At 41.6% G+C, this 27,845-nt stretch overlaps 1 protein-coding gene across 7 annotated transcripts; it reads left to right on the top strand.

The window, feature by feature from the left end:
* The first annotated feature begins 28 nt into the window (after positions 1-28).
* On the top strand, positions 29-27,605 carry 5-HT2A (5-hydroxytryptamine receptor 2A). Of its 7 annotated transcripts, XM_043432626.1 has the most exons (9): positions 29-489; positions 14,069-15,048; positions 15,544-15,989; positions 16,435-16,726; positions 23,536-23,760; positions 24,480-24,792; positions 24,920-25,138; positions 26,158-26,454; positions 26,880-27,605. In XM_043432626.1, the coding sequence occupies exons 3-9, from the start codon at positions 15,579-15,581 to the stop codon at positions 27,163-27,165; spliced, it is 2,043 nt and encodes a 680-aa protein (XP_043288561.1). In that variant the 5' UTR covers positions 29-489; positions 14,069-15,048; positions 15,544-15,578; the 3' UTR covers positions 27,166-27,605. The 7 variants fall into 7 exon arrangements, with proteins under 7 accessions (XP_043288561.1, XP_043288566.1, XP_043288565.1 ...); XM_043432631.1 differs by having other exon boundaries at positions 14,069-15,989; positions 24,615-24,792; XM_043432630.1 differs by having other exon boundaries at positions 14,069-15,989; positions 26,883-27,605.
* The last annotated feature ends 240 nt before the right edge of the window (positions 27,606-27,845 follow it).

Raw genomic sequence — 27,845 nt, 5'->3', positions numbered from 1 at the left:
GTTCAGTATTATTCGCGCGCTCCCACTGAGAGGGTCGCGAGCGTCGTGAGTTGCGACGAGTATAAAAATTACAGCGGATCTAAACTTCCGTCGATACGAAAAAATAAACAAAAAAATAAGAAAATAGTGAAAAAAGAAATTTTGCAACAATTTTTCGTGGAAAAACATTATTTTTCCAATTCATTGTTGTCCGGATGTGAATTGTTGACGGAAACGATAGTTTCGTCGAAGGAGAAACTGAAAATGAATTATTCCCCTAATTGACGACAAATGAGAAGCAAATTTGGTGAAAAGTGATCGAATTTTGTGTTTAAACATTCATCAATAATTACTCTCATTTTGCTTTTGTTGATAAACATTTTCAATAAATTTTCCATCGATTTTCGTCTGTGGGATTAAAAATTGTGCTCGAAATAAAAGTTCGCATTCTCGTCACACGAGAGGAGATTTCTCAGCTGATTTCTAAGTCGAAATCCTTCTCCTGGACCGGTGAGTAGCCCTCGCACGATTTTTCATAGCCCTAACAACACTCGATCGAGCGTGACTCCTTAAAATTATCCAAAAAAATGTATCCACAATTTTGAAATTTTAATTAACAAAAAAATCGTTCGAGCAGCAACGAACAGGAATTGTTTACAACACGAAAAATTAAAAAAATCCAGGAGCCCGTGAAACTGTAAAGGTCCATCGGGTTGAAGCTATTTTCGGTATTTCCGTCGATGAGAATTAGTAACTAAGCGTTCCGGGGTCGTTTGATCTCGAGATGCACTGGCCTGATAACGTAAACGCTCGTACGATCGAGACGTTTGACTCGACAAGTTCGCACTGCAGCATAAATAGCTGTCAAACGTGTGGAAAGTCCTTCAAGGTCAAAGTCAAAAACTCGAAAGTCATTTTAGCTAGTTCCTAACGAATTACTATTTTTCCCCCTTTATTTTAACCCAGAAAAGGAATTTTCATAGTGAGCAACAATGGAGAAAAAATTGGTGAAAAATCGTGGCTCTGTTTAGAGAAAATAAAGTTAACGCGCGAGATTGATGGAGAGCGTAAGTGAGCGAGTGATTCGGTCTATAGGTGGGACGACTTAAACTAGTTAGCTTGTTGGGCCATGGGTGATGATGTGCATTATCGTTCAGTCGAGCTGCCAACGTTCATCACGAAAAGCCGAGTGTTCGTGAGAAACTGGTGGGGGGGCAAGGGGGGGGGGGGGGGGGGTAAGCGAAGGCGTAGGGGTTGAAACGAGGAATTAACATGAACTTCGTAATTAAGGTTGACCCGAGGCATGAAGAACGCGAGAAAGTTTGAATGAACGTTGAGAACCACTGACAGCGAATTTTAATTAATATTAATAAAGTCCCGACTTTCTTTTTCCCGCCGAAACTTCACGTGGAATATCGTTTCGCGGGCTTGAGTTCGGCGGCGTAGAGCGGGGGGAACGGTGTGATATTTTTTCCGACGAAAAGTTCGTTTTGTTGCTTTTTTCTCGCGAGGAATAACGGTTTTTAGTTCGGAGGTGAGTGGAGACCGAAAATGTCGTTTGGAAGAATTTTTCGGTCGTGAGAAGCTCCCTGTTGGATCGTTCCTGTCAAAAATTCCGGTGAAACAGAATTTTCTAACCTAAAAGTCGACGAGGCCGTGAGAACCACTGGCTGGGGATTCGCAATTTGTAAAAATTGCATTTTCACGAAAATTTCAATTCCTGAGCGAGCGATGAAGAATGAGGATCGATAGAGCGCAATTGGCTCGGTAATTTAACCTCAAACTCTTTCGCCCGCTGATTTAGTCCCCATTCGTTTGCCGGCCGGATTATGGCCCTGAGTACACAGCATGTTGATTGGATTTTTTGGTTAGTTGGCCCCACATCGAAAGGGGAAAAGTGAGGGGCACTTTGGCCCCTTCAATACACGCTCAACCCTCCGGAGCGAGGTTATCACACTCGTTTCTTTTTCGTCCCCGCCCCCCCCCCTTGTCCCGCCAAACCGATAAATCAGCACAGATGGCGCCACCAGGAAAAAGAGCGCAAAAGCTTTCGTAAAAATCTCGATTCCTGCTACGCTTTTTTTCCGAAGCCTCGTCCTCACGACACTCTCGCTTTAGTTTTACGCTGAATATACACGCAGTCAGCCCAACTACCTCGTTTCTCCTCTTCCCGAGAGAATCTTGGGTTTCCCAATTTATCAAGGAATCTAATTGGCAAACGTGGATGAAGGACGCAACGTTCGGCGCTCGACTTGCCAGTTTTTTACTGCTCGAACCTCCAGAAACTGATGGCCTCCTGATTTTTTAGTTTCTAACCTAATTTATCACACTTTTTTTTAACATTTCGAGGAAGTGACAGCTTATTTTTGAGGTTATGGGGGGCAACGAACTCAAATTCTGTTCCTTCGACTCGAGCTTCGAGTATCCCCGACATTCGACAACGATTCGTCTCTCATTGCAGCAGAAAAGGTACTGAAAACTAATTTTGAGGTTGGGAACCCCCAAGTTGGGTCCACTGCTGCACTCGCAGAGGCATTTAACTTTGCATTTTCGTAAATATGCACCAATGTGCCACGAACTTTGATATTCGAGCGTTATATGACTGGATATTAAAAAAGAAGTTTCGTATACTTTGTTACATAACCTCGAAACTTGCTGTTTACGACGAATTACATCAGAGTGCAAAATTGAAGGGAAAACTTTCCTCGCTCCCGCGCGGATAAGAAGCTCGAGGTGTTTTTTTGCCATTGTTGGCTGCTCGACAAACGACTCCATCAGTGTTATTTAATGAGAGAACTTTCAAGCCATTCGTTTAGTCGACAAATACTGCCGTGTGTATGTATCGAAATTCGTGGAAACTAACCTCCAATATTCTCCATTTACTCCCTAAAATAGTGCTTCAAAACTCGCTAAATAAATCATTTTAGTGCTGAAAAATGTCGATACACATAATTCCGTGGAATGTAACCTTCGATTTCGATGCTCGTACGAAGCGAGCTCGTGTTTCTCGAACATCGAAGAAAAATTCGAATGAGGTAAATAAATATGGCGTATGATGAATCGAATCTGAATATCCGACTTCGTTTTCAGGTCAACCGAACCCTCATTTTCTAGTCAAAATGAAAAACGTCACATTATTCCTGCCCTCCTCCTCTCGCGTCGGCATTACTTCCTCCGAACGAATGTAACCTCAAAATCAAGATTCTCGATTTTGGAGGTTATGGCGTGGGACACAACGTTCGCGATTATTAAAACAAAACGTTTCATCGAAAGTCCGATTTCATTAAAAATTCGTCTCGAAGTAACGCCTTCTCGGAATAATACCATCAGCCATAATATTATGACAGCAAATTTCAACTGTCACGAATAGAAAAAAGAGCGGAGTGACTAAAATAGTACAACACGTGTTCGTGCCTCGTGCCCTTGCATAATAGCCGCGCGAGCGCGTGAGCTCGGAATAAATGGAAACATCGAGCAACACGAAAAAGTGTTTCAGCTAAATATTAGCTACGATTTTAAAATCAGCCTGCGATCGTCTATGAATTACGGACGCGTACGCGTCCCCGGATCTACAACGCGTGTCCCGCAGTGGTTTGCACAAGTGAGCCACCCTGCTTGATGGATTGCTCTATTCGATCGCGTTCGATAGAAACTCAGCTGTGTATCAAAAAAAAAAGAAATTAATGGCGCGTGAACGGTGGAGCCACGGCCCAGGCCGTATACGGGGTGTCCGAAAAGTGACAGCTCGCCCGAGACCCCAAAAATACTGCAAATTTTTTTTTCTTCGTTTTCAAGCATTCCAAAAATATTCGAAGTTTATCCAAAAATCCTTTCTGACGGCGGAGACCGCGCAGCGGGTGTCCCAAAAGTGGGGGAAAAACGTTTCCTTGCAAAAAATCGACGAAAAACCGAGCTTCTGGGTCAGGCTGCCCGGACCACGTACTCGATACTTTTCTTCATCCCGTTCGAGACGAAACGAACGAAAGGGCCCTTCGAACGGCCGGCCGAGCTGATCTACAGGGTGTCCCAAAATTCGCGAAATGAATAAACTCTAAAACTTGGGAAAAACGATTTTTTCCATTCTCAAAACTAATCAAGCTCCCATAAAATCCCATTTTCCTCCCGCCCCCTCCATTCTCACTAGCTCCCAGCCTCACTCGCCCCACCGAGGAAATAATTGCAGCGATTTTAGCCAATAGACGTCAGTTACCGTCAGTCACCACCAGTGGCTCGAACACATTGCCGAATATCGTGGAATCTTGGAGTGTGTTCGATCTAACGAGCACGTGGTAAAGGGGTAATCGATGTTCGTGTCGGGGTACACACGTCACGTGATTGCTCCGCTGGGTGAGCTGCCACTTTGAGCTTGACGAGGAAAGGGACGAGACGAGGCGACGGGGGAGGGTGGCGAGGGGTTGGGGGTCGTGGTGGAGATGGAGAGCTCTCCGAAGCACTCGGGGCGTCGTCTAAAATAGTTAGAAACTTCATCAATTGTTAATTAATTACAAAAGAGGTTGAACATTTTCGTTTTGTTTTGTTTTCGATTCGGTAATTAGTGAAAATGGTAAAAATTATGAAAAACGATATAAAGTGGGTGAAAATTAGAATAACTTCGCTCGAAAACGACGGAAGCGGATGCAAGATTCCGAAAACTCGTTTTCTTTGACAACTGAGATTTGGTCAAACGACGCAAAAGCTTCTCGCCTGTCCGGATTGAAGCGCGTACTTCTGTGCACTGATTTTCAGGGGGTTCGTCTCCCCGCCCCCCTCGCTCGGCTACGCCGAGCTCGCTCTCTCCAGTTTCTTTGTTTACGGTTCGTGGAATTTTTCGTTCCGTGGGCAGTGTTTGTTTTGCACTCGTGCGGCTGCTCGTCGTTACAACTCTCGGTGGTTATTTCCAGTGAATTGTTTCGGTGAGGATGTTATACGTTCGTGTTTTCATAGGAAAAAAGTGTTTTATGGATTCGGCTGTTTCGCAGCGCCCGGGTCTTCGGATTTTTTGTAATCGAGAGCTTTTTATAATGCGCACGCGAAAATGGCGGAGGCAAAAATACACCGAAGGCTCGCGGGATCTGCCGACTCGAGCAGCCGAATGTGAAATAAATAGAATAAATGATAAAAACGTTTGGAAAAATAATGAAAAGTTTGGAGAGATGTGGCCGCGGCGATAAATCTAATGGCGTGTTCCTCGGTGAACGATCGCGCTCCTGAGACTCGCTCGACAGACACACACGGACGCACTCGCGCGGCCGCTTCCATCGGAGCTCGGAAAAAAAAACAAAGGACTGGTTCCCGGCTTCGAGCCTCGCAGATCGTCATCGTTTCGTCACTTTTTCCATTTTTTTTCCCCAAATGATTATTTTCTCTTTCAAGTACGTGGGAAAATATTGTCGCGAAGCCCCGAGTAAAAAAGAATCGAAAAAATTTCGACGGCGTTTCAAAACTTTGGTTGCCTCGATTCGAAAAACAATTGTAAATCGAAAACCAAAAAGGGAGAAATATTTGGATTAATCGAAAGCTCGAAGTGCTTTGATCGATTGGGCTTTCTCGTGATTTTCAACGCTTTTTCAACAATCATGTGGCACGATTGGAAGGGAGACAAGATTTTTTAGTCTCCATTTATTTTTCGGGGAGCGCGAGCGTGACAATCCGCTATCTCCTCGGCGCTGTTTTTTTGTCTCGAGTTTTTTCATCCGCGTTTATCTTCTCGTCGGGGGGGGGAAAAAAAAAAAAAACGAAAAAACCCGACCCACGGTACCAACATTTTCTCGATGGAGCTCGCCGAAATAAAAAAAAGTATGGAAAACGAGAAATAATTTTTTAAAATTTGAAATAAAAAAAAAAAAAAGAAAAAAAAACGAGGTGAAACGAAAAATAGACGGCGAGAAAATGCGGGGAGCAGAACACATCGGGCGCCAGAGATCATCGAGCGAGACAAAGAGCTACTCGCCGATCCTCCACACTCACTAACAAATTGCATCCGTATCTACGCTCCCTTTGACCTGTCTCAATAGCTAATTACATCCTACGATAACATCGAGTGCATTTTATCACTGTTTTTATACTCGTTGATGCAAAAATCCTTCCTTTCTCTACTTTCACCCTCAATTTTTACATTCTTTTTTTCTCCTTTCGTTTTTCTTTTTTCTTTTGGTTCGATTTTTTTTTCTTTTGTACGTTATCGATACTTTTTTTTTTTTTTTATTCGAATTTTGAGACTTTCCAATTTTCTCATTCGTGCATGCTTCACTCGCTCTTTTTAAGAGTTTTTTTCTATTTTTCGATAATTTTTTTTACCTTTGTTCCAAAATTCGACGATTTTTTTGTTTTTTTGTGTTCACTCAATTTATTGTTGTTTCAAAAATTCAATATCGTAACAAAATTTTGAAATTTTCTCACTCGTGCATGCTTCACTTTTTCTATTGAAGAATTTTTTCAATTTTTCAATCATTTTTTCATATTCATTCCAAAATTCGTCGATTTTTATGTTTTCTTGTGTTCACTCAATTTACTGTTGTTTCGAAAATTCAATTTCATAACAAAATTTTGAAATTTTCTCACTCGTGCATGCTTCACTCTTTCTATTAAGGAATTTTTTCAACTTTTCAATCATTTTTTCACTTTCATTCCAAAATTCGTCGATTTTTATGTTTTCTTATCTTCACTCCATTTACCGTTGCTTCAAGAATTCAATTTGACAAAAATCTTTCAAATTTTCTCACTCCTGTACCTTTGTCTCGTTTTTTGGAGAATTTTTAAAACCATTCCATCATTTTTTCCCCTTTCTTCCAATGATTGTCGACTTCAATTTTTTTCGCACATTCAATCAATTTACCACTGTCCTGGGGATTCTCATAGAATTTTTGGGTTTTCTCGCATCAATCCAATACTGCTTAATTCATCCCTTTCTACCTCCCCACCCTGAAAATGGTTTTCAGCTACGAAGCTGAAGTTTCCAACGTTGGAGTCCAACGAAATGAACGAAAAAAACGTTTGAAATTCACCAATTTTTTATTTCACGAATCGTTGGGTGCAGCTTGAAAAACAACGAATCGCAAATTTGGCAGGGAACAAAATAGGAGAATTACTGGAATTATTGGAGAATGTTTTTCGATCATTTCGTTGGACTCCAACGTTGGAAACTTCAGCGTCATTTTCAGCTTCGTTTCCCTCATTTTCTCTGGTCCTCCCTGTCAGTTTTCACGATCGTATGAAAAATGTTTTTTTCTTCCTTTTTTCTCCTTGGAATTCCTCACTCTCTAGCAAAAATGTTGAATATTTTTAATTTCGTTTCGCTAAATCCCTTCGTTCGATTCTCGACACTCGTGCGAGGGAAGGGAATCGAAAAAATGTCACATTTTCATCCTCATTTTCCTTAATTCATCCGTCGTCTTATTTATTTATTTACTTTCCATGGGATCGAGAGATGTTTCACTGATTCATACGTACACAAAGCTGACGTGGAGTTTTGTGGCATGAATACATTAAGGGGCTCCCGCGGGTCTGAGGAGGTAGAAAAAGAGAGAAAAATGGTCGAGGCTCGGGGCAGGCCGGGCTGGGGAGGCTCGTGAGGCGAGAAGCTCGAGAGGAGTTTCGCCGAGAGACGAAAAAAAATGTCTTGAGACAAAAGTCTCCGGTGGAGCGGAGCGGATGAAAATCCCCGAAAAGCTTTGACTTCCGGAGCCCGTGGAATTTCCGGCGACTCCCGCATGTTTCCCTTCCCGGTCGAGGCTCGCCAAATCCGCCATATTTTCATCGCGGCGAAAGAAGAACGAAAAAATTTCCTCGCGTCGCTCATTCCGCGTTTTTGTGACGGCAGCTTAAAGCGCAACAAAAAATAATGGAAAAAACGTTTCGTAATTAAATTTCCTGCAAATCGAGCTTTTGCCCTTCCACGTTAAGACTTTTCCCCCTGTTTTCTAAACCGCCTTCTAATTGACAAGGAAAGGCCTAAAAATGGGGCCGAGGGTCGAGCCGACTGTGGAGAGAATCGAAATTAAACGTAAGCGGAAAATGTAAATTATTATCGCCCCTCGGCCCGGCTCTCTCGTATGAAAAATATGAGAAAGCATCGTCTCAACGCTTTTCCAATAATCCGCGCGTACCAACTTTCTAAAAAAAGTAACTTTCAGTATGAAAATAAAAACTCGAAACACAATAACCCTCCGATTGACTGGTCCGTACCGCCAGCGTTGCTTCCATCTTCGCGTAGCGTATAAAGCCCCGCACTTGAGCTTTCAACAGTTCGAGGGGGTAGTTATTTTAGTGGGATTTCCGAATGCCCTCTCTCGTGGGGCTTACTCGGCTCATAAAACTTTTCCTTACATCCCGAAGTAACGAACGCGCGCACACAAACACGCAGGGAGCGGGTCAAACAAAAGGGCGGAGAGTTAAGGGGCGGGGGGCTCGTCCGAGCCGCTCCAATTACTATGGGAAACGATTTTTCTCATTTTTATCAAAGAAAAAGTTGAAAAACGCTCTTCAATTTGATTTTCTTTGGCGAATTCATCGATTCCTCAATTTGCTGCAGAGAGAACGCGCGGAGCATAACGAAGCGAGTCAATCGAATGTTTTGGTTATGAAAATTCTCCGGTTTATAGTCGGTCTGACCCGTCGAGGCCGTAACTACTTAGCCGGGCGAAGCTCCAGGCCTGTTTCGGGCTCCCATTGATGTTCCGAAGCCGCGTGGAAGCGATTGAATTCCGTCCGAAGAGCTGATACGATCCCGGGGCATAGGGGCCGGCCAACAACTGAATTCGAGGCCCCCAGGGTCCAACAAAAACGCCCGGACTCGGGAGATGATGAAAAAGGGGAAGAAAAAAGTGGATTTAGCAGAATCGAGTCTCGAGTGCGCTGCGCTACGTGTGGCTTCGCATGCTGCTGTTTGCGCTCGAGGGAACGAGCTTAAAGAAGTGCTTGAAAAGGGACGGACGAGAGCCGAGTCTCTTGGAGGCGTGGACGAGTTTGAGACACTTCAAGCAGGGTTCAACGTGTCAAATAACCGAATTGTAGAAGGTTCGATACTTCGAAATTTCAAGTTTAATATCGGATCGGAGAATAATTAGTCCGGTCACCTTTGGCCATATTTCACGAAGTTTTATTCAAGAGGTGCAGAGGTTGGCCAACTTTTTTGTGGGTCGTTTGGACCCATGGGAATATAGCCCTGAGTTTTCGTAAAAATCCAGCAATAAAAAATTATTGAAAAAAAAAAATCGTTTTTTTGAGTCAACACTTTTGGAACGCGTCCTGTGGAAAAAAGCTTCAAATAAAAGTTGTTCGTTGTAATGTCCTCTATGGAAAAGGTCTTATGAAAAAATGCGCTAGGACTCTTACTTGAGCGGTTAATTGCAAATGAAGATGAAAATTCACAATTTTTTTATATACAACCGCAATCATTTGCTCGTCATGATATCGGCTTGAAGTCCATATATGATTTAGGGAAGCAGAACCCCAAGAGAACGGTCCAAGATTTATCGATCTGCGAGTTATAGTTTAGCAACAATTGGCGATCTTCGAAATAACTTTGACCTTCCGTAGAATTTCCCGACGAAGGCCCACAGTGTAGAAACAAATCGAGGAGCTTCCTGTCATCATGCACAAAGTATACGCCAAAAAGAAATCGTTTTCGTTCATAATAAATACTGTTTTTTGACGATTTTTGTTTTTAGCTTATAAACAAATAGCAATTCTGACCAAAGTTACTACAATGGCTGATACATTTTATTACCATTCGATACGTTTTTGAAAAACGAACAATTCAAAAAAAAATAAATGGGAATATCTTCATTACAGACCGAGATATAAATATTTTAACGTTTTTTCAATTTTCTTTCGTTGTAATTGAGATTTTTGCAAAAATCAAATTCGATAGCCTTCCTTAGGCTTACAGCTACGGGATTAAAAAAAACACCGACCTTCAGCAGTATTCACAGTATTGCGGATCGTAGAAATTTATGAATCGAAAAAGTGATAGTAGAATTTTCGGAAAATTTATATTTTTCTTTTATGGACGAATTAATGAGTTTTCATATTGTCATTCGAAGTTTATAAACTCGAGATTTTTTAGCTTTCGAAATTTTAGTCATTCTAACATTGGATCCCCACCCTTCTTCAACCCCTTACGACCCCGACACACCTGCAATGGCACATCCGATCCTCCTTCGATCTCGAAAGCTACTTGGGAGAAAAATAAAGAAATTTGATCGACGCCACGGTTATTAGAAGCTCTCGAGTGTACGGAGTCGCCCCCTGCGCTCTCCCGGGTCCTTAATACGTTTTTATTTCTCACTAGAAAGTTTGCTCTGCATCGAGAAAAATAGGAACGAGAAGAAAATAAGTTTTAGTCGAATGGGAGGCTGCTGTGGAGAGACTTTTTGCTCAACCGCGTGTGTCGATATGCTCGAAAATGTAGTCAACCAACCCCCCAGCCCCTGAAAAGCTCATGCTGCAAACCCAGCTCTGCCAACACTCCGATAAAGTGCTTTATATTCTTGAGATACCCCACGAGATACGCCTCTGCCCCCCGCTGCCTTGGAGCCCGGAAAATTCGATCTCAATTCGCAAAACGAAAAATCCTCAGGCTACGGAAGAATGGGGGAAAGAAATCCACGTGTGTATCCTACCGAAAAAGGAGTATCCAATTGTTCAGGTTATTGCTGAAAACGAAAAATTGTTTTTCTTTCTATTTCGAGGTCCGCTTGACTCTCAAAGCTTTTTTCATATCTTGCAATATTTTTTTTCCCTCACATTACCAAGAACAAAACCGTATTTTTTCCGTCTATTGGGTTAAGGGGGAATATCGGTGCGAAAGAAAAAGAGCTTGGGCGTAAAAGAGCTTCTGTGTGGTCCAGGGATAACAGACTGATCGGTAAGAACTAGTTTTAAATTAATATTTAAGTTACATCATTCAATTTCATCCTCTCAAAGCTTGAAACGCGTTTTTCTCGAAATGATGTTTTTTCACCTGGTTGACAGCACGATCTGTCAAATGTTGTCCAATCGACTTCATTCGAAAAGGATTCTCTTCAGAAAGCTTATCGCTATCGTCGCATCGCAGAGTTTTTTTTTTTAAATTGTTCACTTTGTTTTTTTATTAACAATTTATTGCAAAATTTTTGTGTGAGATTCGAATTTTTTAAAAATGGCCACCATTTTTTTTAATAAAAATTTTCAAATTTCCTACGATGCTGCGATAGCTGTACTATTATAATTCAATAATTCTTTTGAATTTTTTATTTCGAGTGCTTGCTGTGGCACTTGTGCTGTCAACCGTCGGAGAGTTTTTTTTTCGAGGCGCCATTTTGTGAGCGCTGCTTAATGAAATGTACTAAAAATAAAAAAAAAAAAAAAACGTCCTACATTTCATTACTTCAATAATTAATAGACAAAATTTCAAGTAATTTGATCGAGCCGTTTTTTCAAAAAAAAAAAATCCTAAAAACTGCCTCATTTTTCAGCCTGTCACACTGATATTCCCCCCTTAAAAAACGATTTTTGTCGATTTTTTCGGGACTGCAAACGCTGCGAAGGGTCGGACGTAGTACGTCCGATAAGGAGCGTCCGTTGACCGGACGTCGCGTTCCATTGTCCGAAAAACTGATGCGAACATTTCCGTAAGGGAAACAAAGCTGTTCGGGATCGTGTGACGGAGCTAATCTTTTTGTGATTTTCGCCGGAAAACAAAAGTAAGCTCTCGTTGTGAAAAGCCGGATTGTACGGCCAATCAGGAACGCGGTCGCGTCTCGCTTTCATCCCCGACGCAAAGTCCATTTTTCACTGTACACACTCCACAGGAATTTAAGAGTCTCTCCAGCCTCCCGCGTTGTAACCCGATTGTCGAAAAATGCTTTTGCAGTCTCTCTCTCTCTGCCTCGATTTTTCCCCGTATCCGGTAACGCGTTAGAGGCCACGAAAAATAGCGATAACACGAAAAAGGGAGCGAGAAAAAAGGGTAAAAAAACACCCTGCCATAATGCAGGATAAATGAGTTTTCCGAGATTCGAACCGGCAGCGCGAGAACCGACGCTCAAAAAGCTTCTGCACTCAACCCCCCCCCCCCCCCCCCCCCAACCCCAACCCCAACCCCAACCCTTATCTAGCAACCTACTAACTCGATAGTGACTTCGTAAATTGACAATTTTGAGTTTCCATTTTCAGCAACGAAGCGCACGAAAGAGAGAAACGACCTTGAGTTATGGTCGTTCCTGCCCCCCCCCCCCCCCCCCCCCCCAAACACCCTCGAGTATTTATGAATTTTGCGTCAGTCGCGTTTCACTTTGTATCGCAGATCTCTCGGTGTTTTGTTAATTAAATTGAAATCTATGTATGTGTGTTGCTGTTTGCTCGAGGTGAGCGAGAATACACCTGGAAACTGCTGGAAATTTCAAGGATCCTTAACTCTGGAGAATATATGCGTCCGGACAAGAAATTCGGAGAGAAATGCTAATCCGGTGGCTCTAAGCTGCGAGGAAGTTTCTCGATTTCTACCAACGTTTCAGCTTGACAAACAAACTGTCCGGAGCTCCCCCGACCTGACCTCGAGTCCGGCAATGCGTTCGAACATTTATCTCTAGACAACTCCCAAACTCACGAATTTGAGACAATAGATGCGAACCCGTACTGCGGACGTACTCCCGAGCGTCGATACTCGAGTGAAAAGAGCCTCCGTCTTTGTACCAGTCGATGAAATGGCTTGAAAGTTCGCCACGATATCTGGCTAGACACCATCCAACTGTGATCCATTTTTTGTTAAGATCCCTCCATCCGTTCAAATTTGACAACGAAAAAGGCGTTTTGGACACGATTTTTTTGGAGGTTAAACACGCGGTTAATGGGGGTTTGAGTTGCCGGTATTTTCTGTAGTACTCGATCAATCGATTCCAAATTTTGACCACTTGTGGATGGCTACTTGACCGATACTTGAACGAGGTTTGAACGGGTTTGGAAAGAGTTGATTTTTCGATCCAGTAACACGGTTCGGTATTCATTATATCCTTCGATAATTCATGAATTGTCGCTGTTGTGGCTCTGCAACTTTGGAATAACATTTATAACCACACCGTCGACCTACGTTCCGTTTTTTGATTTAATCGATCGAGTATTTTGAAGATGGCAACAAAAAAGGCGTTTTGGACACGATTTTTTTGGAGGTTAAACACGCGACAAATGGCAGTTTGAATCACTCGTATTTTCCGTTCTACCGAGTCTATCGGCTTGAAATTTGGACTCCAGTTGGATATCCCATCTATTCATAGGTGGAGAAGATTTAAAGTGATTTTAAGGGGGTTCATTTTACGAGCCAGAATTACGATTCACCTCTGATTATTGTATTTAAATGTTCCTTTTGTATTTGGCATTTATTACAGTGGGATTTATGATAAATTAATAAACCTGAGGTAGATGCGCATAAAGTGATTCGTCGCGCGCGTTGACGAGGAGCTTTTCAAGTCTCATTATTCGATAATTAAAGCAATTAAAGCACACGCGGCGTGAATCTCCGAATTACTCAAGCCGTCACGCTCCTCTCGAAACTTCAACCTCGTCCTTTCATCGCATGCTGATTCGCAGTGAATTTTCAAGAATTTTCAACATTCCTAAATAAACAATTGGAAATAGAATAAATAAGGATCGTCGAAGGCACCGAATTTGTTTGAGCTTTTTTATCTCTCGCCAAGACATTCGAAATCTCCTGACTCGTGACAAATTAAAATCCACGAGTGAAACCATAGAAAAAAGAGGGAGAGATTGCGAAAAAGGATGAAAAACCGATCGAACTTTCCTTTCTTTTTTATTCTTCGTAAAGCTGACCCTGCAACTTTTATCACGATCGAGTAAAACGAAATTCTGGCGAAAACGAAACTGTAGAAAAACGAACGGAACTTGTTCGGTGTCACAGTCTCGAAACTTTTATTTAATTATTCCCCGAGCGTAATTATCTGCGACATTTATTTAATGAAAATTCGAATCAAGGCCTGATCTAGTGAGTTTTTTTAAGGGGGTACAATTACGAAGTTGACCAAAAAAATGTTTCAGTTACAAAACCTTCGTTCTTTAATCGGCTATTCAAAAAATCTTTTTTTTACTGTTTCAGCCTTGACGCCCGAGCACTTACGAAGCGACAGAATCGTTTCAGTACCGTCGGAGCCGTCGGAAGATGAAAATATTTGAAAAGGATCGAAGGCGATCATAAAATAATGCAAATGAAAGAAAATTTATTAAAAAGCTCGAATATTCGGTTGGAATTAGTGACAAACGTGTGGGAAACTGAGAAAAGACATAAACTCTGAGCCACGAATAAAGAAGCTCCGTAAATAAGAGGAAAATAGCAGTTTAACCGGAAACGAGGAGCCGGTGGAAAATAAAGCTTTTTTTCGTTCCAAATCGTAAGGGAGAAAGAAAAAAACAAAAAAAATGTATATGGGTTGAGGGAGAAGGAAAAATAAATGAGGAAAGAACAGTAAACGAGGCAGACCTTAAGGGCCCATGTGCTGGACCATGTGAATCATCGCCCATGTTTATTTTCTCTGATCGAATGAAAGTAGAAAAAACCGGAAGTGAACGGACGAGACAAAGGAAACGAGGAGCGAGGAAAAACGAGCTTCTTCCAATTTCTCTTTTCATCGCTTTTCCTTCGCTAAACAATTCATAAATCATTTTATTAAATAAAACAATGATTCGAGTGTTGAGACAGAGTGTGAAACAAAATAAATTTTTCGACAAAAAACGACCCAAGTCGCCTGTCAAAATCGAACGTTTTTAGTGCCAAAAAGTTTATCTCTACTGAAAAACGCCCAAGAAAACTTCAAGGCCGCGAAACAAAAAACAACTAACTGCCTCGTCAATGTGTGCCGACATGAGAAAAATGCCGGAAGCTCATCCGACGGGTTATTCTCGTCGAAGTCCATCTGAAAAACTACCAGCTCCGTTATTATCGCTTCGAAGCCACGACGGTTTATCGTCGTGCCTCCGCTCTCTAGTGACGAAGTGCAAATGTCGTATTTGTGATTGAAGCCCGAGGAAAAAAAGATAGAAACGACCAAAACGCGTTTCTCCCTTTTTCTTTACCTCGAGGTACTAAATCCGGACTATCGGGGTCAAAAGTTTAACCCACCGCGTTCAGGCTCGATTAGCTCAACAAAATTCGCTCAAAAATTGTGAAGAAAATCGATTTTTGGTCAAAATTTCGACTTTTCGAAGGGCGCCGTTTTTTAAAAATTTACTCATTGGAATTCAAACTTTTGGGAACTGATACGTTGGGAAAAAAATTACCTCATTCCTCTTCCGCGTATGCACGAACAAAAATGGCGTGGTTTTTGAAAAAATTTTGAATTTTAGATGAAAATTCGAATTTATCGAAAATTTAATAGACCAAAACATCATTTTTGCTAGTTTTCTGCCGAAATTTCGATCTCCTGGTCGCTAGAGTTTCTCTCAATTGCTTTATTCACCAAGATTCAAATAATTGGGAAAAAGAAATTCGTTAAAAGTTGAAAAACTAAAGTTTTTTGGTTTTCGTTAAAGTGGCGCCATTTTACGAAAAAAAAAGTGGAATTTATTGTTTGTCAGGGAAGTCCAGGGAGGTACTAGCACAAGAAATCGTCATGCTGACCACGGGAGGAAGCGGGCTCGCCGGTTGGACGAACGAATTCACCGCGATATTGCACCAAGTTTCGTGCAACGAAAGTGCGATTGCGTCGCATGGCGCCAACAGGAGTGCCGATTTTTTCAACTGTGCCGATCAGTGCGGTCTCGCTTTCACGGGCTACGATCACTTTTGCACGATCGTAAGGTCGCCCAATTTGACTGCGGACGTCGCAGCGATCGGCAGACTTTCTCACTTCGGAATCGGCGCGGGCGGCACGACTTTGCTTTGCCGCCCTTGCGACTATTTTCCAAATGGCGGCTGCGACCTCAACGTCTCCCTCGTCCTCAACGGCCTCGAGAGCATCGAGGGCGCCTTCCTCTCGAGAATGTCCCGTTTGAAGGACTGCAACTCGAGCCTGCTCGGTGAGGTGAGTTATCGGCGAATCTCGCGGCATTTTTTGGGCGCCACGTTTTGCCGATCTTTTGAAAAAGCCTCGAAACTAGAAAACCGTTGAGGTTTCAGGCAAAATTCTGTTCTGGGGGTTTTTGGGGTCGCTGATTACGAATTTGGTGTCAAAATTACTCGATAACAAAATGGCGGACTCGTGGGCTCCAAAAAAAATATCAAAATCGCCCGATTTTCGAAGTGATTCGTGTTCAAGGGGTTTTCGGGCTCGGTAACTGTACAAAAAAATGCCAAAAGACATGACAGCAAACTGAGAAAATCAAAGAAGAGAAAAAATCGTAAATTTTCATGAAATTTTGAGTCCCTTTGGGGCTCGGTAATTTTGAAAGTGGCAGCAAAACGATGAAACGTTTGATTAAATCCAAATGATTATTAAGCAGCAATTGAAAATCGATTGCTTTCCGAAGGTCCTCGAATGTTCACCGTCGTTGAACGCCTCATCGGATGACCTGGAAGTGATCTGTTCTCAGAGCACAGGATACAATAAATTATCGAGAGGGCGGAAGCTCGATTGGAGCTTCCTTTTTGTCGCCGTTTTTATTTTGGCCGGCGGACTTGGCAATATTCTCGTTTGCCTGGCAGTATTTCTGGACAGGAGGCTGCACAACGTGACGAATTATTTTTTGCTCTCATTAGCGGTGGCTGATCTGCTCGTCAGTCTTTTTGTCATGCCTCTGGGTGCAATACCAGGATTTTTGGGTGAGTATAAAAAATCTACGAGAATTTCCATTTATACCTAATTGATCATTATCGAAAAAAAAAAAAAAAAAAAAATTGCAAATAAACTTCATTGGGCATCGATAAATTGGAGCAACAAAAACGCTGCTGCTGCGGGGACGAGGTGTTGAGGCGAGTAAAAGACTTTCTAGCTGAATTTGCATCAATCCCATTCATTCGAAGGGTGGCAAAACAAGGGGCGACGGGGGGGGGGGGGGGGGGGGCGCGCTCGCTCGTCTCGCATCACTAATAAGCTAGAGATTTAAAAAAAAAAGCGCCACTGACGGAATAAAATATCGAGCTGCTTTTTCACAGCTTCCCAGACTTTCAGCTTCCCTTTAAATATTTCATTTTCGAAACGAAAGCAACGCTTTGAAGTGAGTCCTTTTTGTTCGGGGGGGAGGGCTTAAATGCTTCGCTTTTGCAATTTGCACAATTGCCAATTTCTGTCCGAGGCCAAAGCTCGTTCCCCCCTCCCCCGGGGCTCAATTTCGTCACGTTTGAACGGATTATTAAGGCCGTAAGAGCGGTTATTTCGTCAAAATCATTCCTAAAATTGTTCGAACCCGAAAAAACTGTTTCTACTAAAAAACGTTTGACGAAAAAGACGAATATTTGAATTTCAATGGAACGCACACACGCAAAATGTGAACGTAAGAAAAGGGAAAGCCAGTAAAAAATACGGAGAGCGATAAAACGATAAAATTCACGAATGACCAAGTGAGTAATGAAGCCGAGGTCAGAGACAATCCGATAAGACGCACAGTGGTCTTAAGGGCTTGGGCCCGTGGTCGAATTTTATAGGAGGTTTCGTTACGAGCACCCCCTTTACTTTCTCAGGCCATTTGATTTATGTGATGTGAACATCTCGATGCCCTTTCCCCCCACTCATCATCCTCCTTTCCCTTTCTCTTACTTCCTTCAAAGAGAATAATAAAAATAGAGCAGAATCTAGTGATTTTGAGACTTTTACTCGATCCCTTATTTCTCCCGGCTCATTGAATACCCCCGATCGATTCCTCGCTACCATTCACATCCAATTTATCGCTCTACCTTCGCTCCCTTCAATATTTCCAATCGCGCACTCGCCGAAAAAAACGAGAATAACTTGACCCGGAAAATCATTTTTTTCGCTCAATTTGAGGCCGCCTTTTTCGGATATTCCAATTGATGAGAAAACTTGATTACAGATATTTGCGAACAAGTTTTTTATTTTGAAGAAACAAAGCGAAGGAAGCGTCCGTTCCAGTGAACCGAGAAAATTTAAGGCCAAGAACTTTTTTTGGTGTTTTTAAATTTTTTTTATTTTTTTGAATCTTTTAAGGTTATTTTCATAGTCACCTTATTTTCCCCTCGTTCTCATACGTTTCAACGTTTCGTGTTTCTTTTATTTGAAAATTATGACAAACTGACGCTTAAACGGAGATTAAATGTGTCGAGGGAGCAATCATCCTCCTATAAAAGGCTGCACGATGCAAAGGAGCGAGGGAAGGGGGAGAAACGAAATGGAGAATAACGAGCCACGAGCCCTGGGGAATGCCCCGGGGGTCGAAAAAGACAATCGCGATTTCAGCCACTCATCCCCTATTGCTATTCGGGGTGCATGGACTCCGGCCAAGGGGAGTATATTGAGATAGTACTTTGAGGTTATAAAACGTCGCAAATTCACTCGATATCACGAACTCGCGATCGCGTGATCGACCCCTCAACGTACGTCGGGACTAAAAATGTCTCGGTCGCCGCATTTTCCATCTCGTAGTTGAGACGATTTGAACGAAAAATCATTTTTCAATGTTTTATTTTCATTTGATAGTCAAATGGTAACGAATATTGATGCGAAAAGTCTCAATTTTTCTCGAGCTTAATAAATAATGAAAAATAATGATTTTTGAAAAAAAATCTCACGCAGTTATTTGAAAAAGATTATTTCCTGGGGAGAGCCATAAAAAATGTATCGCTGGGAGAAAAATGGGCGGTTTATCATCATCGTGAAAGCGTCCCTTTCGAGCAGCCTTGTCAGAAGGGATTAATTACGAACCGGTTTATCTGGCGACGTTGAATCGGATCTTCGTATCGCGCGCAACAGTGGAACGTGAACCGGAAGTTCATTCGTAAGTAGACTAAGTTTTAATCATTTGTTTACTCGGTAAATCAGAATGGAAAAAACAATCCTGAAGAGCTCCGAAAAAGGGTGCCTCGAAAGGACGAAAAGTATGAAAAAAAATAGAAAACCGAAAAAATCCCAAAACCCAACGAATTGACGACTCAACTTGAAGACAGATTCTGACAGGGTCTCCATAGAAATTTATTTCCCATGTAGAATCCACTCCGGATACACGAGCTTCCTTCCGGGTCATGTGACACGAGACGTACAAAACCATAAACCCTTCGAAATCAATAATAATAATGACAACAATAATGACAAGACGACAAAGCCCTCCGTGTTTGAATGCTTTCCCTATTATTCCGCCCACATGGGGAACCTGCGGGGCTATCAATATCAAAAGAAATCAACGCAAAGTGGTGAAAAAGAGGAGAAAAAATAAAATCGTCAATGCACATATAACTAGTGTTGTACGATCCACTTCTCCGTCGTCATGTTCAACGGAGACGATATTATGGTCGGGGAGATATTCCAATATGATTCTCGGCTCGATTTTCATCAATTTTTATTTCATTTTCATCGTTGTGATTTTTTTTTAATATTGGTTCGTATTTACAATACTTGCTTTTGTTAAAAAGCATGCCAAATTCATTTTTGAGCATTATCATTGATTAAAAATGATACCGCAATCAATTTTAGGGAGGGGGGAAAGTAAAAATTTTTAAATCTGAAAAGAGTGACGAAGGGGAAGGCAGTAAAATCAAAGTACGAAATAAGGACGATGGTGCAGACCCACCCAACCACTTTTACGTGTTAGAAATAAAAATGAATGATTACAGTAGCTAAAAAACTGAAATTTCGTTCATAAAAACAGAATTGTGTTTTCTTCACCTTCCCCATTCTTAGAATTGATCGTAATGTTATTTTCAATCAATATTATAGGTTGCCAAAAATTCTGGGATCATTTTTCATTGATGACAATAGTGAAGAACCTGAAATTTCATTCGAATTTTTCAAATATTTTGTTTTTTGCTTTTCATACTTTCCCCCTCCTTAAAATAAACCTCCATATCATTTTTTTACTGATAATAATGCTGAAAAAAAACGTTAGGACAATTTTCAGCAAAAGTACCTTAAAAATACCTTAATATTTTCTTTCCATTATTATTGTTATTATTTATTGATCATTCGACCCCGTTCCCATAGCGGTGTAGCGATCGATCAAACATTTTGAATGATCGTTGGTTCCCCCCATCGGTTTTTATTACATTTGTCTTGTTGTTGTTAACTAAAAAAAAAAATTTCCGTTATCACGAGAAAAATGAAAGGTAAGGAGATAACAAAATCGACGATTTTTTTATCGTCTTGAAAAAAAGTACGTTTGGGTGATAAAAATTTCATAACTTCTCGCGGAGCTCAAGATTGTTGCGCAGTCAGGGACAGAGAAGGGCGGGGGGGGGGGGGAGGGGGGCGAAGGGAAAATGAAAAAATTCACAACTCGTAAAGTGGCCCAGTTGAAATACGTCAGCCGGAAAAGTACTGCAAGCTTGTACGGAAGCGCTACTCCAAGGCGTTTTAATGCTCAGCAGACTTACTAAAAGCTTCCTCGGCAGCAGAGCCTTGTACGACGAGTTTTACATTTCTGTTCTTTCCTCCGAGAGTCGCTCGTTCAACGGATGAAAAACAACTAAAAATGTGCTACAAATGCAGCAGAAGGGCGAGGGGGTGGGGGGGTTCATGAACATTAATTACTCTGGTCGCTGGATGTAATAATGTAAACGAAGGAGAAACCAGGATGAGGAAAAGGATATTCTCGTTGAATTATCCTCACGAGGAATGCGATTATTCATTTATTTTCGTCAGACCGAAGGATTCACAAAAGATTTCATGTTAATGGGTTATTCATCTTTTAATAAAAAAATTGCGTAACGAGTCTTCTAAGAATATGATGAAAAAGAAATGATATATAAAAGCGGGGACAGGTGGAATATATGAAGCATAGAAATAACTTCATTTGTACCGAACCACCACGACGATTTATTCTACTGAGAATATTCGTCAAACAGCTTCTTCTATACGCGCGTCAAGATAACTGGATGACGCATCGTTCTCAGTGTTGTAGCATTTATCAAATTGCGCTTAATATTAGAAGTATCAGCATATTCTACGACGCTTACTTGATTTTAACCGTTAAATTTAAGTCCCATCGAAATTTACGGAGGAAACAGACGAAAAAAACTATTAGTTCAATATTTCGCCGCTAGATGGCCACCGTTCTCGTTGGCGAAAGGTAGAGTCCAAAAGTATATATAAGGGCTCGGAAAACAATTTTTTTTTTTTTTCTTTTACGACAAGACGAGAATCTTTTTCCAACACGATAACACAATACGATTCTTTAAAATATTTTCCCATTTTTTGACTCTACATCAAAATTCAATATTCAAATTCGATAATAAGCAGACGAGGATAAAATTTGTAGCTTATTTCCATTCGCGTGGAACAAAATCTTTGCGACCTTAATCGAGAGATGATGTCTGCTGGTAAGTTTTGCCACGAACCGTCCTGTCAAAACGTTGCGAATCGATATTCCATGCGAGTGTATCGGAAAACTCTAAACGATGTACCCGCCCTCGGCTCTCGTCCTGCCGCCAGCAAACTCATACGTTCTGTGAGTGACGTCGACCATCAACCACACTCATACCAGCTCGCCTGGTAAAAGGAACGAACGTTATGTCACGTTTCTACTCAGGGAGACCTCACCGCAACCTGACAATGGCATCCGCCTCTTGTTCTATCCTTGCGGTACAAACAAATTTCTATGTAACGCGATTCCTGCTACGTGCCCGAAAAAAATATCAGCCGTCTAGATCCTGGCGTCATCGCTTACAACCCCTTACCCCATTCGTCGATCGTGTCATCGTCCTCTAATTGACCGCAACGCTGAACAAATCCTGACCTTAACCTCAAAAAATTACTGGCCTAATCTCGAGAGAGGTTGAACACCTGAGGAGGTCAAGCTTGACCTTCGAACACGTGGACACCAGGAAAAGCAATTTTGTTCTTAAATGTCGATGAGTGACCGTCTCGGGGTTCGAATTAACCCGTAGACACCACACTCCCTTTAAGGTAGTTCATGCACGAAACTATTTTCTTCAGAAAGTCTTGAAATTTAGACAGAGTTTAATGGGTAGTCTACTGACATGCATATCAAATTTTAAGGGGGTCGTCTCATTGGTTATTGAGATAAACGTGTTTAAAAATGAAGAAAAATACACATGCTCATAGGGACTATGCTTAAAAAATCGTTCATCTTTCCATATAACGAATGAACGCTTCTTACGAGGTTTATGAAAACGTAAACAAAAATAAAAAGTTATACTGTTTTAGCCAGGGACGAATAAAATTTGGGGTTCAGTCAGTGATGGATTCCTGTTTGATTAATGGCTTGTAATTTCATTTGCCAAAAGATATAAGTTGGAAAAATTTGTTTACAATTTTGAATTAATAACTCTCACATTAATTTAGAGTGATAACATCTTCAATTAGGAAGTCAATATTGGTCCAATTTAGATACCCATAAAATACGATCCTACGAGCAAAATCTACCTTAAGGTGGTCACACACTCACCACATTGGTGCAAATTTGCACTTGAACTTTTCAAAACTTTTTATCTCATCCATTAATATATGGAATTAATCTTTCAACGAGACTTTTTAGGGGTAACGATTCCTTAGAAATCGATTACAGTAATTTAAAAAATTGTAAAATCAAGTTTTATTATAGAAAAATGGCCAAATTGAAGAAAGGAATTCTCAAGTTTGAGACACTTGAAATTTTTGTCAGTGCACATTCGCACCAGTGTCGTCCTACAGGTTAATCGAGGTCGATTTTCAATTGGAAAATAAATGTTGCTTCGAAAGTGGAAATTATACACCGAGGTCAAGGTCAACCTCAAATTATCATTCTCGGATGCGGTGACGTTAATGTCATTCCCCGAGTTTTTATTACTGATAAACATTGTGGAACTTGGTGGTGTGTGTGTGTGTGTGTGTGTGTGTGCGAGTGTCTATTTTTCTTCATTTTTTCATTTCATGAGAAAAGCATCCCTCCGAGGGCATAAAAGCATTCTGCTTTTATGAAAATTCCGAAAGATATAACGCGACTTTCAACATTTACTTAGAGCGAATCCAATTTAAGCTGCGAGTGCATATACGTATATTTTCATACGTAGATAAGATACTTTGAATTCTCTCGATTCGACAAGTAAAACCTTTTACTGCGCGAGGAGACACGATGGGGAATTCTGACACGGTCGATTAATTGGTTTTCTTCTCAATGCCTTTAGTTCGCTTTTAAGGGTGGATGGGAAGGGGTGCTCAATTCTACGCTAATGGGGAATGCTCCTTGATGACATTGGGACAAAGTGTCCTTTGCAGATAGTCTGTCGGGAATTGCAAAGATAATCTCGAATTAGCCGCTTCGATTGTATTTCTCGTTTTATCGTAAAAGTGGCCTTTTTCATTCGATAATTAAATGGAATGGCGTCTGTTACATTAATATTAAAATAATTGGGAGGAGTTTGATTGTGCATTTGAAATTTGATGACTTCGTTCCGACTTTTCATGGGTTCGCCACTGTTTCATCCGTTTCCTACGATTTTTTATGCTTCCGCATTTCGTTTTCTAGGATATTGGCCATTCGGCATGGCCTGGTGCAACGTTTACGTCACGTGCGATGTTTTGGCATGCTCCGCCAGCATTATGCACATGTGCTTTATATCCCTCGGTCGTTACATCGGCATCAGGAATCCTCTCCGGACGCGTCACACGTCAACCAAAAGAATGGTCGCCTTCAAAATAGCTGCGGTTTGGCTATTGGCTATGCTCGTCTCCAGCTCCATCACGGTATTAGGTAAAACGCATTTACATTTTGTTGCGCCATTCTTTTTTCATTTCAAAATCACTCCAAAAGGAAAATCGACCCCGTCGACATTGAGAGCTGCGACTTTCTCAGTGTTTTCTTCACAAAATGGCCGCTGGGACTTGAAACGGTCGACTCAGAACGGCCACTGAACTCGGGGATTGAAATTTAAAAAAAAAAACGTTCCTGGCGTGTTCAAATTTTCAAAATAAATTCTTCGATTTCCAAAAAAAAAAAAAGTACTAAATTCCTGTCACCCGAGGAAAACCCCAAAAAACCATAACCAACTCGGAGTCCTAGGGATTTTTTACGACAAAAAAGTCCCTAGACAATATCCTCGCTGGATAAAAATCCCCAGATGGTCCTAGATTCGCCATAACTGTGAAAGTCCCTCCTCGGGAAAACTCCCCATAGAAATCCCTAGGAAAAGACAGCCCCGAAAAATCCCTAGGGAAGGATTTTTCCCCTAGACGTCAAACTATACGAAATCCTTCCAGGAAACCTGCTCGACGAACCCCCACAGAAAGTTTCTATGCTAGAAAAATTGTCCGAAAGTCCCTAGACGTGAAAAGGCCTCCGGAAAATCCCTAGATCCCAATAATCCCTACTGTCGATTAGTTTCAATCGATAAATTCGTTTGATCCTTATGCATGGATGCATATAGGCCACGATAGGCGTACGAGTAACGCATGTAAAAAGTCTCTTCGTAGGATTAATCAACCCCCTGAATATCATGCCGGAGCCAGGGCTCTGCGTGATCAATAACAGGGCATTCTTCGTATTTGGCTCGCTAATCGCCTTCTACATCCCCATGATCGTGATGGTCGGGACATACGTCCTTACAGTACAACTGTTGAGGAAAAAGGCACGTTTCGTTGCGGAGCATCCCGAAGGGGATCATTTTCGTCGACTAGCTGGCAGATACGCTTCCACTAAGCTGACTGGGACAACTTCGCGATCGTCTACTATTTCGTCGAAGCAACTTTGGAGGTTGTCCGGTGGGAGCGGTGGCGGTGCTGAGAGGTAAAAAATTTTTTTCTCATTTTTTTCACCAGAAAATCCCAATTTCTGGGGGAAAAAAAAATGTTGAAACCTGGAGCGCTTACTCCAGCCCGGAACGATGATAAGCGAAGATTTTTACGTTTTCAAGTCGTAGCACGAGTGCTCGAACCGCCGGGACACAGTCGCAGATCAGTTACGACGGTAACGAAGACTCGGATCCAGGACCCGGCGGAGGCGGCGCTCGAATTTGCGTGAAAATGGATCAGGGTACTCAAACTCCGGAGAATATTGCTCGTGAAACACGAAACTTCACTCTCAGATCGCTCAAGCTTCACTTGAACGTGGCACCGACGCATTTGAGCTTGAGGTGAATGGCATTTTATTTTTTCTAGTGATTTTTTACGAAAAATTACCAAAACATTGAAACGTCACTAGAAAACTATCGATATTTTTGGTCGGATAATCTCAGGAGACTAAAATTGAAAAAGTCGATGAAATAACCCAAAATTTCGTGCTTAAAATGGCGAGTTTGAGGACACCCTGTGAATAACGAAAATCCTGAGTACGCATGTACGTAAGAACGAGGACGGAGTTGAAATCCTCCCAAATCCAAATGTACACACACCTATACAGTGTTACACCAGACATTAAGGGGAGAGATAGTTAATCAGGATCCTGTTAGAGACCTTGGTTACATTGTGGTTCAAGAAACCACTCGAAATGCTTCGGTCCGTACAATTCTCGAGTATCTGGAGGCATTTTCAGCTAAACATCTGCAGAGATATTGAATACGCTCATAGTTGTGGGGATGAAGCATTTAAGAAACTAGAATTCTAGTATTTTTTTGGAGGATTCTCCCAACTTGTTTTTTAATCCGCTCAATCGAGGTCAAGTGTTCTCTGCTAGGGATTTTAAGATTAAAAGGATGTAAACGGCATCTGGGGAATTTCTAAGGCATTAGTGCTCGTTTGGGGAATCCCCGAGGGGCTTAAACCGATTTTATGGAAATCACTGCATACGTTTTGGAGGCTCAAAGTTTTGGTCAGGAGAATTGGGGGATAAATGCACCAGCTTTTGGTCTACGTTGTGCGTCTAGGGAATTCTAAAGAAAAAATCGTATATCTGGGGGATTCTAGCGACAAAATTTGGGGACTAGGGAATTGGAGACGCGTGAGCCAAACGCTAGGGAAATTATTGCGATGCTGATTAACGTCTAGGGAATTCCGGGGGGTGGAAGATCGTTTGAAGAATTGTCACTGGATATTCTACAAAGTTTTGGTTGGATATTAGAACATCTAGGGAGTTCTGGTGACAAAGCTACCACATATAAAATTATTTATCACTAAGTTTTGGTGTAATTGGTAATCTGGTGACTTTTCTATGCAGATTTCTACATGGCAGATCAAAAAGAAGATCGCTGGCTGCGAACGCAGTCGCCACGGAGCAAAAAGCCAGCAAAGTGCTCGGCCTCGTTTTTTTCACCTTCGTGCTTTGCTGGGCGCCATTTTTTTTGCTCAACATCCTTTTCGCCGCTTGTCCCGATTGTTCGGTGCCCGGTCACGTAGTCGATACATGCCTTTGGCTTGGATATGTATCGTCCACGATAAATCCCGTTATTTACACCGTTTTCAACCGAACCTTCCGGGCTGCTTTCATTCGACTGCTCAAATGCAAGTGCTCCAGGTAACACAACAAAAAATCGATTTTCGATCCCCCCCCCCCCCCCCCCCTTCTAATCTCAATATCCAAATTTGTTCAATTTCAAACTTTCAACGTTTCCTGCCTTGCGCAAATCCAAAACATCATTTCACCTAAACTCGAAACAGTTTTTATAAAAATACCAACTTTTTCCCATCTCAAGATAGTCATTTTGGATCCCAATCGTTTCTAGGTTTAAACTTAGAAATTTTGAACGCCTAAAACACCCAAAACCTTAAAATTCCTCCGCAAGATACTTCAACAGTCAATTTCCACTCGGATTCAGAACTTTTTGAATCCCAAACTCGTACTTGGCCCCCGCAATGCCGATTTCCATCCTCAACTTACGATCCCTACCTTACCGAGCGTCGGTTAACCATTTGAACTATCGAAACGTAATTTTGTGGAAGCAGGTCAGCCCGACCGACGCGCTACCGTTCAGTGACGGAAGCAGGACGAGGTGCGATGGGGCTTTGTGCGCCGGGAGCTTTGCCAATGGCGATAAGCTTACAGGGTACACCGTTGCTGACGCCGACGCCGAATCCGACGGTCGGCATAGCAGTTTCTACCTCGGCCGGTATCGAGACTTCCGTTACACCGGCCTCGGGTACATCCTTCGTGACGATGATGAATCGAACACCGAGTTCCTTGTACCGAGACACTTTCCTCGTGCACGAGACCGAAGAAGACAATTAAGGCGAGGAAGATGCGAAAAAAATCGACAGAGTGTTGGATTGACTGGGAATTTTCGGTTGTGCAAGCGGAAACTGATTTTGTGGAAAAATGTTCTCGTCGAACGTCTCTAAATCACTATTTTTCCATAATCATTTTTAACCTGCGAAATAAAATGAATTCGCAAATGGAAAAATTACAGGAAATCGACTGACTTCCGGTGCCCCGAACCGGAAGTCGAGAAGTAGCGCTATAATCTGTACATATTTAAATGTAATCAAATCGACCAAAGAAAATCGTTTTATCGGTATTTTGTTAATTGATAAGGAACCCCCGATCGTATCAGGCTTCTTAAATAGGCGGCGTTTGAAACTTAAAAGTGACTAAATAAAAACGAATTATTAAAATATGCAAACAACAATGGATGTTACGAATAAAGCAATATTGTCATTTCCTTAAAAAAACTCGTGCACTTTTATTTATCTTTGAACACCCCTGAGCTCAGCAATTGAACCGGATTTTAAATAATCATTCTCAACGTTCGCAATTTATTTTTAACAAAAGCAGTGAAATCATCGTTTTCCAGTAAAAAAAAATATGGAAACAATACCTCTGCTCCATGAACAGGAATAATGAGCTTTTTACAAATAAAAAGAAACTAAAAATGAATGTTTTTTCATTAAAAGTCGCTTTACACGTAGAAA

Source organism: Venturia canescens, chromosome 11, assembly GCF_019457755.1.
Source record: "Venturia canescens isolate UGA chromosome 11, ASM1945775v1, whole genome shotgun sequence".
Taxonomy (NCBI): Eukaryota; Metazoa; Arthropoda; class Insecta; order Hymenoptera; family Ichneumonidae; genus Venturia; species Venturia canescens.
This window is presented reverse-complemented; position numbering and strand designations above follow the sequence as displayed.

Coding starts and splice junctions, on each gene's coding strand:
- 5-HT2A (XM_043432626.1), top strand. CDS start 15,579: ATGCTGACCACGGGAGGAAGCGGGCTCGCCGGTTGGACGAACGAATTC. Junction 23,761..24,479: donor CAGCTCCATCACGGTATTAG/GTAAAACGCATT, acceptor GTCTCTTCGTAG/GATTAATCAACCCCCTGAAT. Junction 24,793..24,919: donor AGCGGTGGCGGTGCTGAGAG/GTAAAAAATTTT, acceptor TACGTTTTCAAG/TCGTAGCACGAGTGCTCGAA.